Source organism: Oncorhynchus keta, chromosome 15 (genome assembly GCF_023373465.1).
Source record: "Oncorhynchus keta strain PuntledgeMale-10-30-2019 chromosome 15, Oket_V2, whole genome shotgun sequence".
NCBI lineage: Eukaryota > Metazoa > Chordata > Actinopteri > Salmoniformes > Salmonidae > Oncorhynchus > Oncorhynchus keta.
In genome coordinates this window covers 24,066,440-24,082,958 of record NC_068435.1, presented here as the reverse complement: position 1 = coordinate 24,082,958, position 16,519 = coordinate 24,066,440, and the positions used below count along the sequence as shown (strand labels likewise).

Below are 16,519 nucleotides of genomic sequence, written 5' to 3'. Positions count from 1 at the left end.
CTTATCAGAAACATGTTGGGTTGTTTTTACAGCTTTCTCAAACTGATATCATTTGCACAGAAAATCTTTCCCGTTTTTGACTTATTACATTTTCTCACATCCTTAAACATCTTTTCTCCGCAAAAGAAGATGACAGAGAACTTTGTCAACTAGATTGAAGCATTCATTCTATCAATTTATGACATTATTCTGGTAAGCAAGGGTTCACTCGTCTTCTAGGGCAACATACACTGAGTGTACAAAACAATAAGGACATCTGCTTTTTCCAAGACATAGACTGGCCAGGCGACTCCAGGTGAAAGTTATGATCACCATCCCTGTGGAACATTCAACACCTTGTAAAGTCCATGCCCCGACGAATTGTGCCTGTTCTGAGGGCAAAAGGGGGTGGAACTCAATATATTAGGAAGGTGTTCTTAAATGTTTTGTACACTCTGTGTATAATGGCAGAAGAGAAACCACATGTATCTCATTATAGAAAAGTTTACTAACAAATAGCAGGCAAAAAAAAGATCCTGAACCCTGTGTCCAAAAAAAGATTCCGCCGTCTTTGACTGTATTATTCTATAGCGCATTTTCTACATTTGGGGGTTAGGGTCAGGGCGGTTGTGGATGGGTTACGGGTGGGTGTGGGTGAACAAACAACTGACCTGCGCACCACTAATGTGAACGTGTACACTATGTGTCTCAAGCACTGTAAGCACATACATTTGTTGTCCATTCATCTACTCTGATGTATGTATTTTTCATTGTCATCATGCAAGTATGAAATAAGATGATGTATGTACAGTATAATATTCCTTCCTTACCCCCTGAGCCCCACGCGCTGTTGGCGTTACCATTTCTCATACCTCGGCTGCGGCGCCTGCTGCGATTGGGGTCCGTGTAAAAGGTCAGCTGAGGTTCGCTGTCGGCCTCCGTGCCAGAGTCCCCGTCTGGGTTCAAGAAGGTTGAACCCACTGCAGAATTCACAACACAAAGCTCTCATCACAATAAGTTTGTCTTCGCTGTTCTGTTTGTATGGCAATGCATGGGATGTCCATCTACACATGCTGCACTTGATTTTGAGCAATTTATACACCAAGGTTGTTCAGGTTTTTTTTTATACATCACCATATTAATTGCCATATGTAATCATTACTGTGAAATGGCAAGTAGAAGAGGAGAGCTATAAACCCCCGAATAGCTGTCCCATGGGAATGACATATTGACCGTTTTCCTCACTTTATCAATGATCTGAGGATCATGTCGACACTTTAAGTGTCAATCGAAACGAAACATCAACAAATGTGGGAGGAAAATGCTCAAATAATTATGAAAGGTGTGGATTAGATTATTTACCTTGCCTGAAGGTTTAAAATGTGTTGCTGTGTCAAAATGTTGATAGTGAAACTGAGAACTTGAGGCATCTGTACTAACATCTATGTTCCTGTACCACTAAATGTGACCTTTAATTAGTGCTGAGCGATTAGATTTTTTTAAACCAATCAAGATTTTCGATTTCGATTATTATTATTTTTAAACATTCCATACATTGTGCATTATGTGTATTGAATGCTGTAACAACACAGAAAAAAAAACAATTAATAAATGTTCCATAATGGTAGTGTCTGCCCATTACTGCTTATCACTTATTAATCATAATTTATTTACATCACGATAATAAAATATTTCATTTGTTGTGTATATTACATTTGTTTTAGTTGATGACTATCATTTCATTCCAAGTCATCTCATCTCTATAGAGCTGCTGCCTATGCTGTCAGTTCAGCTAAATACCAACTATTCATTTTCAGGTAATGATACCTCACAAACCAACAGCTGCTCTCTATATCACCTCACGATTGCACATTTGTCTCTTTTCAGTAGCAGGTGTAAAAGAAACACAGACCAGACAAGTAGATCTACAACGGATTATGGTCATTGTAGTTAATTACCACGTTTTATGTGCTAAACTATGTAGAATATCGGCCTGTTGGCAAACTACACCTCCCTATTACATCGCACAGTTCAGGCTGGATCTGATTTATCTTTAGAGAAATGTGCGATGTGCGCATTGAGCTCACAGAAAAAAATCTGTCAGTCAATTAGTTGTTTAAAAACTGAAAAATATCAGAAATTTCAGCTAATCGCTCAGCACTACCTTTAATTAATGTTTCATTAAGAGAGCTGATTGGAGCTGTGAGTTACACAATATATTGTACTGCTTGTTGCAGTGTAAGCCATACTGTACATGCAAAACATAATGGCATGTTTTGGAGTCTGTTAAACAGCAGATTGTTGTTACATTTTCATATTTTGATCATGCTCTGGTTCCAATGGAAATAATAACTGGAACAGTGGGCTAAATTTCAGCTTTTATAACTTCAGCTTTTATAAAAAAAATTCTATCTTCAGTATATTCTATACAAGACATACAGCTATAGCCTCTCTCGGGAAGTCATGTATAAATGGATTCATGAGGTAGAAGGGTGGAAAGTATTAAAGTCACAATAACAACAGCATATATCCAGTCATATTCTGTCGCAACAAATTAAACCAACATGACTCTAGCGAAGTCCCAAATGGCACCGTATTCTCTATATAGTGCAGTACTTTTGACCAGAGTCAAAAAGTAGTGTCCTGTATAGTCAATAGTGTGCCATTTGGGATACAAACTCAGTTTACCCTGCCCAGTGCAGTACAGGAAAAATACTTTGATTATGTTGCACGAGGAAGAGAGATCCATGATAAGACCGGACTGTGGAGTGGGTATCCTCAGTAGGGGGATAATACAGTTTATGTCAGTCCATATTTTGACTTTAAATCCACTATCCGTTACAGAGATGGACGATGGTCCTGTTCTGGTACAATGCAGGGGACAATAAACTGATAAATGTTGACAGTCATCTCATTGAAGCCATTAGATTAAAAGATGTTGGCTTTGTGAACAAATATATCTAATTGTTTTGAATAGGCTATACAGGCTACATTGGAATGGTTGTGTTTGGGTAGAAACATGAACATTGAAATGTATAATTTAAAGAGGATGTGATATAGCTCCTATTACAAGTTTTAGTGTTCTAGCTATCACAAAGTAAGCTTGAAATACGAGCACAATTTACTTCATTTCGAATTGACAATAGCGTTAAAAATCCAAACCAAGAGATTGTATTTAATTAATAGACAAAAAGTTTCTCCAAAAGAAAGGGTGAATAAAAATGTCTCTGGCAAACATACAAATCGGGCAAAGTGGAAGCACTGTCTTGAAAAGTACTGTAAAGAAAAAGGTGTTTCATGTACAAGATGGCATTACTACGGCATTGTTTCAGCAGAACGACATTGACTTGATAACAATATGCAAAGGGAACACACAATTTGAACACACAACTATAAACTACAAAAACAATAGAAACACCATTGAAAAATGATTTAACACACATTTATGCTTTATAGAAATTCCTGACAAAAAACATTTAAATAATTATTTTCATCAAGGACAAAAACTATAATTGTCAAAGAAGGTGAAAGAAATTTCCAAATGACACTTACAGGATACAATGTGTTTTTGTCTAGGTTACAAAGGAGAATGAAAGCACCTTCAATTAATTAACGACAAATCACATGCATCAGTTTGAAGAGATTGTATTTGCCTCAACAATTAGGCAAGGAACCAAAGGTCCAAAGCTCTATGGCAACAAATAAAAGATGGGCTCTTAAATATTCAACACATAATGTAGCTTTAGCACTCAGCATGCACTGCAGGTGCAACATGCACTGCAGGTGCAAACACATCTTACAACAAAGTTATTTTGTTCTGAGCTTTCGGTGGCCGGATCTCAATAAATATAGAGTACTTTTGGCAGCAGCGAGAATGATACTGGAATGACAATCGCTCATGAGGAGAGCTGCAAGAACCCACAGGAGTACTACCAAAAGATATCTGACAGAAGGCGTGTAACCACAACAACTATAGAGAGAAGCACACTAGAGTGACTCCAACATATGTAAATAGACCAGGTGATTGCATGAGAAGTACTGCTGGGACACAGATGAGAATCTTGAACATCTCAAAAAGCGTTAACATTAAAAAACTATTGTGACTTCTGACTCCAAATTCAGACATAGCTTCATCTTTGGGCTTGTTGTTTCAAATATGTTGTGGAGCAATTTTATTTCAGTATCCCTATTGTATGCTACAATTAAAATGGTAGACTAACGATGCTTTGAGTCTAACACCGTTAGGAACAACAACAGACTTAAGGGTTCTGTATAAAAAGACAAGGGCTCCTGGAAGCAGGCAACAAACACCAAACAGACAACAGCTGTGACAAAGACTCTGCCCTACCTCCAACCTCGTTGTTTGGCTTGCCATACACTTTGCGCAGCACATTTGAAGGAGGCATCAACATTTGAGGCATAAAAGCTTCCCCCCAGTCCTAAACGCTGTTAAATATCCACTGAGAATAGCAAAAGGACCTTACATGTGTATGTGCATGTGCATATTTTAACACTCGGATTAAAATGCAAGTCCAAACAAAACAATAGAGCAAACATAAGCAAACACAACCTCGGGCTTAGTCATTCAGATATACTGGCCTGTGTACACTTTGTACAGAACCACGGAGGATTTTGTTGTGGGGAAAAAAGCTGTCACAAGGGGATCCGCTGTTTCACAGTTTTAAACATCAACAGCAGATAAACCGATAGTGAATTGACAGTTTTCCTTCATTGTGCTTTGTCCTCTAATGTACCAAATCAACAAATTGAACTAAATTAATGAGAAAAATGTGCTTTAATTCTGAAGGCAGCAATCTCTTTCAGAGTTGGCCGTAGAGCTGTCAGAGATTCCTCTCAGAGACCAGTAGACCAAAGGCTGCTCACAACTCTTGAAAGACAGAGAAGCTTTTTTTGCCGACATGGTATGCTTTTATTTTGTTATTGAATTAAGACCAAACAGATTGGATCTTTAGCATTTTCTGTCCTGAAAGTGATCAGCTCATTTATGTTCTGTTTTGCCTAACAAGCTTCCTGGAATACCAAGTGAAAATGTCATTAGTGTGCTGTGTTAAGTACACTGCTCTCTCTGTTCTCAGTCTATTATTGATAAAAGGGTTTGTTGGGTTTCTTTTTTTCTTCCTCAGCGAGCTTTGATTTAAGTTCTCATTATGGAACAAAAGCCATTGCAGGTGCATATTCACTATACAGGTTTTCAACCAAGGTCAGAAAAGGAAACATTCTCCTCGGCTCACTGAGAGTCACAAAGTACATGAGGATAAGAATGCAAAAGGAACAGTATCTGAAAACCAGAGTCGTGTTTGTTTCTCACTATTCACAAAATGAGACGGAAATTATATAATGGTAGACACTATATAACTGTAAAATGACTACACAACAGCTCTTTAGTTCACTAGTTTCCACTGAATGCTTAGTTAGTTGGTTAGGGTGACATTGCCATGTGTACCTCCCAATAACATCCTACACAACTAGAATTGCTATTCTAACCTGAAAATAAACCATTCGCACTTGTCAGTCATGGAGGAAAGTGGATTATGATCAGGGTCAACTGAATGAACTGGTGTCTCATTTCAGAATGGCATGCCCTGTTTTTCCAGTCTTTTTGTCTTTCATGGTCTGCATCCCAAATGGAACCCCATTCCCTATATAGTGCACTACTTTTGACTAGAGCCCTATGAGCCCATGTCAAAAGAAGTGCACTTTAAACAGAATATTGGGTGTCATTGGGAAGCAGATATAGTCTTTTACTGGTACACGTGACAATGGTCAAGAATGAGAGTGGATATGGATCAAATGGATGGATGACTCACCACGAGTTTTGCTGGACAGACGTTGTTTTCGTTGGCCAGTGGAGGAGGTGTTGTGGAGGAGGAGAGTGTTCTGTTGCAGGTGATTGCTGCCGATGGGGCTGGTGGCGATGATGTTGTCCTTGTACTTGCTCATTAGGGACAACTTTGTATTGTCACTCCCTGATGATGACAGAACAATCATTATTAGGGAGATAAATGAGAGATGAAAAGAAACCCAATAAAACAAGACAAACGTGAAAAAGAAGCACGTCAGACAAAACGGAAGAGATTTAACACAGACTGGCAGAGGCAACAACAAGTTAGTGTTCTTATAATGGTATAGGTCTTGAAACAGGGAATAATCTATCATTTCCTGTCAGAACTAGATAACATTGTATTGGTTGGTGGGCTGATATTTCGTAAATAAAAAAAAACTGTTATAAAGTGTGTAGAAAATATAATGGACTTGTATACACGGAGTACACCAAACATTAGAAACACCTTCCTAATATTAAGTTGCACCCTCCCACTCCTTTTACCCTCAAAACAACCTCAATTCATCAGGGCATAGACTCTACAAGGTGTCGAAAGCATTCCACAGGGACGCTGGCCCACGTTGACTGCAATGCTTGTCACATTTGTGTCAAGATGGCTGAATGTCCTTTGGGTGGTGGACCATTCTTCATACACACGGGAGACTGAGCATGAAAAACCCAGCAGTGCTGCAGTTCTTAACACAAACCGGTGTGCTTGGCACCTACAACCATACCACGTTCAAAGGCACTTAAATCTTTCTAAACTGATTAAAGTGGATTTAACAAGTGACATCAATAAGGGATTATAGCTTTCACCTGGATTCACCTGGTCAGTCAATGTCATGGAAAGAGCAGATGTCCTTATTGTTTTGTACACTCAGTGTATTTTGCCTTGAAGATTAAATAAACCCTTGCTCACCAGAATGTTCCTAATGTTTTGTATACTCAGTGTATTTTTAAATAAGATAATCTTTGAGAACTAACAATCACACCAAAAAAACAAGGGCAGTCAGGTAGAATAAAAAAATCCCAAATTCATTCAGGATGCATTCAGGCCTCCATTGATTTTGTTATAATGTTTGAGTCAATAGCCACAAGCTATTGCACAATGTGTAAAATTGAAGGAAACTAGCTTTAAAATTGCACTTAAAAAGTATTATATAACAATAAAGAGGCTATAAACAGGGGGTGCCGGTATCAAGTCAATGTGCAGGGGTACAGGTTAGTCGAGGTAATTTGTAAAGTGACTCTGCATAGGGGGGCAATAGTCCGGGTGGCAGTCTCATGAATTGTTCAGCGGGGGGGGGCAATGTGAGGGGGTGTCAATAGTCCGGGTGGCTTGCCGTGCAGTAGCAGAGAGAACAGTCTATGACTTGGGTGACTGGAGTCTTTGACCATTTTTTGGGCCTTCCTTTAACATCGCCTAGTATATAGGTTCTCGATGTCAGGAAGCTTGGCTCCAGAGATGTACTGGGCCGTACGCACTACCCTCTGTAGCACCTTACGGTCAGATGCCGAGCAGTTTCCATACCAGGTGGTGATGCAACCAGATGCTCTTGATAGTGCAGCTGTATAACGTTTTGAGGATCTGGGGACCTGATAGTTCTGATAGTTCGTTAGACACCACAAAACTTGGTTGTTGTCCTGGCACCAAACTGCCAGGTTTCTGAGCTCCTCCCTATTGGCTGTTTCATCGTTGTCGGTGATCAGGCCTACCACTGTTGTGTCGTCAGCAAACTTAATAATGGTGTTGGAGTCGTGCTTGGCCACACAGTCGTGGGTGATCAAGAAGTACAGGAGGGGACTAGGCACGCACCCCTGAGGAGCTCCAGTGTTGAGGATCAGAGTGGCAGATGTGTTGTTGCCTACTCTTATCACATGGGGTGGCACATCAGAAAGTTCAGGATCCAGTTGCAGAGGGAGGTGTTTAGTCCCAGGGTGCTTAGCTTAGTGATGAGCTTTGTGGGTACTATAGTGTTGAACGCTGAGCTGTAGTCAATGAACAGTATTCCTTTTGTCCATGTGGGAAAGGTCAGTGTGGAGTGTGATTGAGATTGCGTCATCTGTGGATCTGTTGTGGCGGTATGCAAATTGGAGTGGGTCTAGGGTTTCTGGCATGATGTGTTGATGTGAGTCATGACCAGCTTTTCAAAGCACTTCATGGCTAACGACGTGAGTGCTAAGAAGCAGTAATCATTTAGGCAGGTTACCTTTGCTTTCTTGAGCACAGGGACTATGATGGTCTGTTTGAAACATGTAGGTATTTACAGTCAGGGAGAGGTTGAAAATGTCAGTGAAGACACTTTGCAGTTGGTCCGGCATGCTTTGAGTACACGGCCTGGTAATCCGTCTGGCCCTGACGGATTCTCTGATTGAGAATTATACTTAGGTAGCCTTTTTCCACCTGGGTTTTGTGGGTGTTTATTTTCTGTTCTGTGTTTTGTTGCACCGTTCATAACTGTTCGTTTGTCGTGTATTGTTTTTTGTTTCAGTATTCATTCTTTATTAAACGACAATGAATAATACCACGCTGCGCTTTGGTCCTCCTCTCAATCTCCAGACGACAGCCGTTACAGTTGCTTGCCTTAAAGCTAGCATAAAAGGCATTTAGCTAGTCTGGTAGGCTCATGTCACTGGGCAGCTCACTGCTGGGTTTCCCTTTGTAGTCCGTAATAGTTTTCAAGCCCTGCCACATCCGACGAGCGTCAGAGCCGGTGTAGTAGGATTCAATCTTTGTCCTGTATTGATGCTTTGCCTGTTTGAATGTTCGTCTGAGGGCATAGCTACATTTCTTATAAGCATCCGGATTAATGTCCTGCTGCTTGAAAGCGACAGCTCTAGCCTTTAACTCAGTGTGAATGTTGCCTGTAATTCATGGCTCCTGGTTGGGATATGTACGTACGATCACAGTGGGGACAACGTCATCGATGCACTTATTGATGAAGCCAGTGACTGAGGTGGTATACTCTTCAATGCCATTGGATGAATCCTGGAACATCTTCCAGTCTGTGCTAGCAAAACAGTCCTGTAGTTTAGCATCCGTGTCATCTGACCACTTCCGTATTGAGCGAGTCACTGGCACGTCCTGCTTTAGTTTTTGCTTCTAAGCAGGAATCAGGAGAATAGAATTATGGTCATATTTGCCAAATGTAGGGTGAGGGAGAGCTTTGTATGCGTCTCTGTGTGTGGAGTAAAGGTGGTCTAGAGTTTTTTTCCCTCTGGTTGCACATGTGACATGTTGGTAAATTAGGTAAAATGGATTTAAGTTTGCATTTATTAAGGTCCCCGGCTACTAGGAGTGTTGCTTCTGGATGAGCATTTTCTTGTTTGCTTACGGCCTTATACAGCTGGCTGAGTGCGGTCTTAGTGCCAGTGTCGGTATGTGGTGGTAAATAGATGGCTACCAATAATATAGTTGAGAACTCTCGGTATATAGTGTGGTTTACTGTCACGTTCTGACCTTAGTTCCTTTGTTATGTCTTTGTTTTAGTATGGTCAGGGCGTGAGTTGGGTGGGTTTTCTATGTTATTTTTTATATAATTTGGGATTTTCTGTTTTCGGTCTGGTATGGTTCTCAATCAGAGGCAGCTGTCAATCGTTGTCCCTGATTGGGCCACCCATCAACACCGAAGGGATGTAGTGGATCTCATTGGCCGCCTCTGCACTGGTGCTCTTCTGGGGCTGGCTGTCAATCGTTGTCCCTGATTGAGAATCATACTTAGGTAGCCTGGTTTCACTTTTGAGTTGTGGGTGTTTATTTCCTGTTTAGTGTTTTTTCATTCATCTTACAGGACTGTTCGTTTGTCATTTGTTGTTTTGTTCAGTGTTCAGTTATTTTATTAAAAACATGAACACTTACCACGCTGTGCTTTGGTCCTCACCTTCTTCCACCACAGACGATCGTTACATCTACAGCTTATAATCAGGTATTCTACCTCAGGAGAGCAATACCTCAAGACTTCTTTAATCTTAGACATCGCTCACCAACAGTTTTTTAACAAATAGAGACGCACACAAGCCACTCATGTTACCAGAAGTAGATGCTCTGTCCTGTCGATGCACGGAGAAGCCAGACAGCTCTATATTATTCTTTATTTTCGTTTAGCCACATCTCAGTGAAACATAAGAATTTACAGTTTTTAATGTCCCGTTGGTAGGATAGTCTTAATCGTAGATCGTCCAGTTTGTTTTCCAATGATTGCACGTTGGCCAATAATACGGAGAGTAGTGATGGTTTACCTACTCGTCAGCGATTTCTTACCAGGCACACTGCACTCCTCCCCCTTTTTCTCTGTCTTTTCTTCACGCGGATGATGGGGATTTGGGCCTTGTCTCAACAAAGCAGTATATACTTTGCGTCAGACTCATTAAAGAAAAAATCTTTGTCCAGTTCGAGGTGAGTAATCGCTGTTCTGACGTCCAGATGCTCTTTTCGGTCATAAGAGACGGTAGCAGCAAAATTATGTACAAAATGAGATACAAACATTTTTAAAAACGAAGAAAATAGCACAGTTGATTTGGAGCTCGTAACACGGCAGCCATTTACCACTTTTAGTCTTGAAATCTTTGGTTGTTTATTACACTACTCACTCTGTTTAGCACATGACCTCGCATATGAACCCTTAAAGAGATGGGTGGGGCTAAGATTTGAGAGGGTGTGAACAATGCTGAATGGGTGTAGACAAAGAAGAGCCTTCCAGTAGGTAAAAGTCTATTAACTTTCAAAGCAGAATTACTTTCCCATTGTTCCTCAAATGCAGTGTATGATATACCAATTTCTAACTCTGAGTTTCATCTTGTATCCAATGTAAAAAAAAATACAGGTGGTGGACACATACTCTACAGTGTGTAATCAAGGTTTGAAATTATTCTGTTTTTGTCAAATACGATATCTGTTTGGGATTGTTGCTATTAATTTGCAGTGTACAAATTATTTATATCTATGTTCCGGCTGTCACGCCTTGGTCATTGTATTTTGTGTTTTCGTTATATATTTGGTCAGGCCAGGGTGTGACATGGGTTTATATATTGTATTTTCGTATTGGGGTTTGTAGTATTTGGGATTGCGGCTGAGTAGGGGTGTTGTATAGGCTTGGCTGCCTGAGGCGGTTCTCAATCAGAGTCAGGTGATTCTCGTTGTCTCTGATTGGGAACCGTATTTAGGTAGCCTGGGTCTCACTGTGTATTTCGTGGGTGATTGTTCCTGTCTCTGTGTAGTTTCACCAGATAGGCTGTAATTAGGTTTCACGTTCCGTTTGTTGTTTTTGTATTTGTATAGTTATTTCATGTGTCACTTTTTTTCATTAAAGTCATGAGTAACCACCACGCTGCATTTCGGTCCGACTCTCTTTCTACAAACGAAGAACGGCGTTACAGAATCACCCACCACACTCGGACCGAGCATCATGTTAACAGGCAGCAGCGAAGGGAGGACGTTATGGACAGCAGAGGCTTGGAGTATACGACGTGGGAAGAAATAGACAGGTGGGCGGCCGACCCAGAGAGAATGCCGGAGCCCGCCTGGGATTCGCTGGAGCAGTGCGAAGAGGGCTATAGGCGAATGGAGTCGAAAAGAAAGACACGGCGGCGCAGAGCTAAACCCGAAAGTCACCCCCAAATATTTATTGGGGGAGGGCTCAGGGAGAGAGTAGCAGAGTCAGGAGTCAGACCTGAGCCTACTCTCCCTGTTAATCGTGAGGAGCAGCGATATAAGGACTTCTGGTCTTGGGAGGAGATATTAGACGGAAGAGGACCCTGGGCTCAGCCTGGTGAATATCGCCGCCCCAAGGAGGAACTAGAGGCGGCTAAAGCGGAGAGGCGCTGGTATGAGGAGGCAGCACGGCGACGCGGATGGAAGCCCGAAAAGCAGCCCAAAAAAATTATTGGGGGGGGGGCTTAAAGGGAGTATGGCCATGCCAGGTAGGAGACCTGCGCAAACTCCCTGTGCTTACCGGTGGGCTAGAGAGACCGGGCAGACACCGTGTTATGCTATGGAGCGCACAGTGTTTCCAGTGCGGGTGCATAGCCCGGTGCGGTTCATACCAGTCCTTCGTATTGGCCGGGCTAGAGTGGGCATCGAGCCAGGTAAGCTTGGGCAGGCTCGGTGCTCAAAAGCTCCAGTGCGCCTGCACGGTCCGGTCTATCCAGAGCCACCTCCACACACCAGTCCTCCGGTAGCAGCTCCCCTTACCAGGCTTCCTGTGCATGTTCTCGCTCCAGTATCACCAGTGCCAGCACCACGCACCAGGCCTTCTGTGCGCCTCGCCTGTTCAGCACAACCAGAGCCTTCCTTCCCTCCTGCGCTGTCGGAGTCTCCCGCCTGTTCAGCGCTAACAGAGCCTTCCTCCTCTACAGCGCTGCCGGAGCCTCCTGCCTGTTCGGAGCAGCCTGAGCTGCCAGTCTGCAGGGAGCTGTCAGTCTGCAAGGTGCTGTCAGTCTGCATGAAGCAACCAGAGCTGTCAGTCTGCAAAGAGCTGCCAGTCTGCAAGGAGCTGCCAGTCTGCAAGGAGCTGTCAGTCTGCAAGGAGCTGCCAGTCTGCAGGGTGCTGTCAGTCTGCATGGAGCAGTCAGAGCTGTCAGTCTGCATGAAGCAGCCAGAGCTGTCAGTCTGCAAAGAGCTGCCATTCTGCAAGGAGCTGTCAGTCTGCAAGGAGCTGTCAGTCTGCAAGGAGCTGCCAGTCTGCAGGGTGCTGTCAGCCTGCATGGAGCAGTCAGAGCTGTCAGTCTGTATGAAGCAGCCAGAGCTGTCAGTCTGCATAAAGCAGCCAGAGCTGCCAGTCTGCAAAGAGCTGCCAGTCTGCAAGGAGCTGTCAGTCTGCAAGGAGCTGTCAGTCTGCAAGGAGCTGCCAGTCTGCAGGGTGCTGTCAGCCTGCATGGAGCAGTCAGAGCTGTCAGTCTGCAAGGAGCTGTCAGCCTGCATAGAGCAGCTAGATCCGCCAGTCAGCCATGATCTTCTAGATCTGCCAGTCAACCAGATTCTTCCAGATCTTCCAGTCAACCAGAATCTTCCAGATGTGCTAGTCAACCTGAATCTTCCAGATCCGCCAGCCAGCCAGGATCTACCGGAGCCTACTACCTACCTGAGCTTCATCTCAGTACTGGGCTTCCTCTCAGTACTGGGCTTCCTCTCAGTACTGGGCTTTCTCTCAGTACTGGGCTTCCCCTCAGTTCCGGGCTGCCCCTCAGTTCCGGGCTGCCCCTCAGTTCCGGGCTGCCCCTCAGTCTCGAGCTGCCCCTCAGTCCCGAGCTGCCCCTCAGTCCCGAGCTGCCCCTCAGTCCCGAGCTGCCCCTCAGTCCCGAGCTGTCCCTCAGTCCCGAGATGCCCCTCAGTCACGAGCTGCTCCACAGTTCTGTGGGGTTCTGGGTGAGGACTATTAGGCCATGGTCGGCGGCGAGGGTGAATTATCCCAGGACGCGAAGGGGAGGAACTAGGACATTAATGGAGTGGGGTCCACGTCCCGAGCCGGAACCGCCACCATGGACAGACGCCCACCCGGACCCTCCCTATGGTTTTGAGGTGCGTCCGGGAGTCCGCACCTTAGGGGGGTTCTGTCACGCCTTGGTCATTGTATTTTGTGTTTTCGTTATATATTTGGTCAGGCCAGGGTGTGACATGGGTTTATATATTGTATTTTCGTATTGGGGTTTGTAGTATTTGGGATTGCGGCTGAGTAGGGGTGTTGTATAGGCTTGGCTGCCTGAGGCGGTTCTCAATCAGAGTCAGGTGATTCTCGTTGTCTCTGATTGGGAACCGTATTTAGGTAGCCTGGGTCTCACTGTGTATTTCGTGGGTGATTGTTCCTGTCTCTGTGTAGTTTCACCAGATAGGCTGTAATTAGGTTTCACGTTCCGTTTGTTGTTTTTGTATTTGTATAGTTATTTCATGTGTCACTTTTTTTTCATTAAAGTCATGAGTAACCACCACGCTGCATTTCGGTCCGACTCTCTTTCTACAAACGAAGAACGGCGTTACAGAATCACCCACCACACTCGGACCGAGCATCATGTTAACAGGCAGCAGCGAAGGGAGGACGTTATGGACAGCAGAGGCTTGGAGTATACGACGTGGGAAGAAATAGACAGGTGGGCGGCCGACCCAGAGAGAATGCCGGAGCCCGCCTGGGATTCGCTGGAGCAGTGCGAAGAGGGCTATAGGCGAATGGAGTCGAAAAGAAAGACACGGCGGCGCAGAGCTAAACCCGAAAGTCACCCCCAAATATTTATTGGGGAGGGCTCAGGGAGAGAGTAGCAGAGTCAGGAGTCAGACCTGAGCCTACTCTCCCTGTTAATCGTGAGGAGCAGCGATATAAGGACTTCTGGTCTTGGGAGGAGATATTAGACGGAAGAGGACCCTGGGCTCAGCCTGGTGAATATCGCCGCCCCAAGGAGGAACTAGAGGCGGCTAAAGCGGAGAGGCGCTGGTATGAGGAGGCAGCACGGCGACGCGGATGGAAGCCCGAAAAGCAGCCCAAAAAAATTATTGGGGGGGGGGGCTTAAAGGGAGTATGGCCATGCCAGGTAGGAGACCTGCGCAAACTCCCTGTGCTTACCGGTGGGCTAGAGAGACCGGGCAGACACCGTGTTATGCTATGGAGCGCACAGTGTTTCCAGTGCGGGTGCATAGCCCGGTGCGGTTCATACCAGTCCTTCGTATTGGCCGGGCTAGAGTGGGCATCGAGCCAGGTAAGCTTGGGCAGGCTCGGTGCTCAAAAGCTCCAGTGCGCCTGCACGGTCCGGTCTATCCAGAGCCACCTCCACACACCAGTCCTCCGGTAGCAGCTCCCTTACCAGGCTTCCTGTGCATGTTCTCGCTCCAGTATCACCAGTGCCAGCACCACGCACCAGGCCTTCTGTGCGCCTCGCCTGTTCAGCACAACCAGAGCCTTCCTTCCCTCCTGCGCTGTCGGAGTCTCCCGCCTGTTCAGCGCTAACAGAGCCTTCCTCCTCTACAGCGCTGCCGGAGCCTCCTGCCTGTTCGGAGCAGCCTGAGCTGCCAGTCTGCAGGGAGCTGTCAGTCTGCAAGGTGCTGTCAGTCTGCATGAAGCAACCAGAGCTGTCAGTCTGCAAAGAGCTGCCAGTCTGCAAGGAGCTGCCAGTCTGCAAGGAGCTGTCAGTCTGCAAGGAGCTGCCAGTCTGCAGGGTGCTGTCAGTCTGCATGGAGCAGTCAGAGCTGTCAGTCTGCATGAAGCAGCCAGAGCTGTCAGTCTGCAAAGAGCTGCCATTCTGCAAGGAGCTGTCAGTCTGCAAGGAGCTGTCAGTCTGCAAGGAGCTGCCAGTCTGCAGGGTGCTGTCAGCCTGCATGGAGCAGTCAGAGCTGTCAGTCTGTATGAAGCAGCCAGAGCTGTCAGTCTGCATAAAGCAGCCAGAGCTGCCAGTCTGCAAAGAGCTGCCAGTCTGCAAGGAGCTGTCAGTCTGCAAGGAGCTGTCAGTCTGCAAGGAGCTGCCAGTCTGCAGGGTGCTGTCAGCCTGCATGGAGCAGTCAGAGCTGTCAGTCTGCAAGGAGCTGTCAGCCTGCATAGAGCAGCTAGATCCGCCAGTCAGCCATGATCTTCTAGATCTGCCAGTCAACCAGATTCTTCCAGATCTTCCAGTCAACCAGAATCTTCCAGATGTGCTAGTCAACCTGAATCTTCCAGATCCGCCAGCCAGCCAGGATCTACCGGAGCCTACTACCTACCTGAGCTTCATCTCAGTACTGGGCTCCTCTCAGTACTGGGCTTCCTCTCAGTACTGGGCTTTCTCTCAGTACTGGGCTTCCCCAGTTCCGGGCTCCCTCAGTTCCGGGCTGCCCCTCAGTTCCGGGCTGCCCCTCAGTCTCGGGCTGCCCCTCAGTCTCGAGCTGCCCCTCAGTCCCGAGCTGCCCCTCAGTCCCGAGCTGCCCTCAGTCCCGAGCTGTCCCTCAGTCCCGAGATGCCCCTCAGTCACGAGCTGCTCCACAGTTCTGTGGGGTTCTGGGTGAGGACTATTAGGCCATGGTCGGCGGCGAGGGTGAATTATCCCAGGACGCGAAGGGGAGGAACTAGGACATTAATGGAGTGGGGTCCACGTCCCGAGCCGGAACCGCCACCATGGACAGACGCCCACCCGGACCCTCCCTATGGTTTTGAGGTGCGTCCGGGAGTCCGCACCTTAGGGGGGTTCTGTCACGCCTTGGTCATTGTATTTTGTGTTTTCGTTATATATTTGGTCAGGCCAGGGTGTGACATGGGTTTATATATTGTATTTTCGTATTGGGGTTTGTAGTATTTGGGATTGCGGCTGAGTAGGGGTGTTGTATAGGCTTGGCTGCCTGAGGCGGTTCTCAATCAGAGTCAGGTGATTCTCGTTGTCTCTGATTGGGAACCGCATTTAGGTAGCCTGGGTCTCACTGTGTATTTCGTGGGTGATTGTTCCTGTCTCTGTGTAGTTTCACCAGATAGGCTGTAATTAGGTTTCACGTTCCGTTTGTTGTTTTTGTATTTGTATAGTTATTTCATGTGTCACTTTTTTTCATTAAAGTCATGAGTAACCACCACGCTGCATTTCGGTCCGACTCTCTTTCTACAAACGAAGAACGGCGTTACAGAATCACCCACCACACTCGGACCGAGCAGCATGTTAACAGGCAGCAGCGAAGGGAGGACGTTATGGACAGCAGAGGCTTGGAGTATACGACGTGGGAAGAAATAGACAGGTGGGCGGCCGACCCAGAGAGAATGC

General features: G+C 45.5%; 1 protein-coding gene across 9 annotated transcripts in view; it reads right to left on the bottom strand.

The window, feature by feature from the left end:
- The window catches only part of LOC118394640 (astrotactin-1), a 273,688-nt gene that overhangs the window by 202,536 nt on the left and 54,633 nt on the right, over positions 1-16,519 (bottom strand). For 4 of the 9 annotated variants that reach the window (XM_035788061.2, XM_035788064.2, XM_035788062.2 and 1 more), the window contains exons 4-5: positions 5,808-5,966; positions 810-959 (exon numbers count right to left, since the gene is read on the bottom strand). In XM_035788061.2, coding sequence (XP_035643954.1) covers positions 810-959; positions 5,808-5,966 — 309 coding nt within the window. The remainder of the gene's footprint in view (positions 1-809; positions 960-5,807; positions 5,967-16,519) is intronic. The other 5 variants (XM_035788065.2, XM_035788066.2, XM_035788067.2 and 2 more) reach the window with 2 other exon arrangements.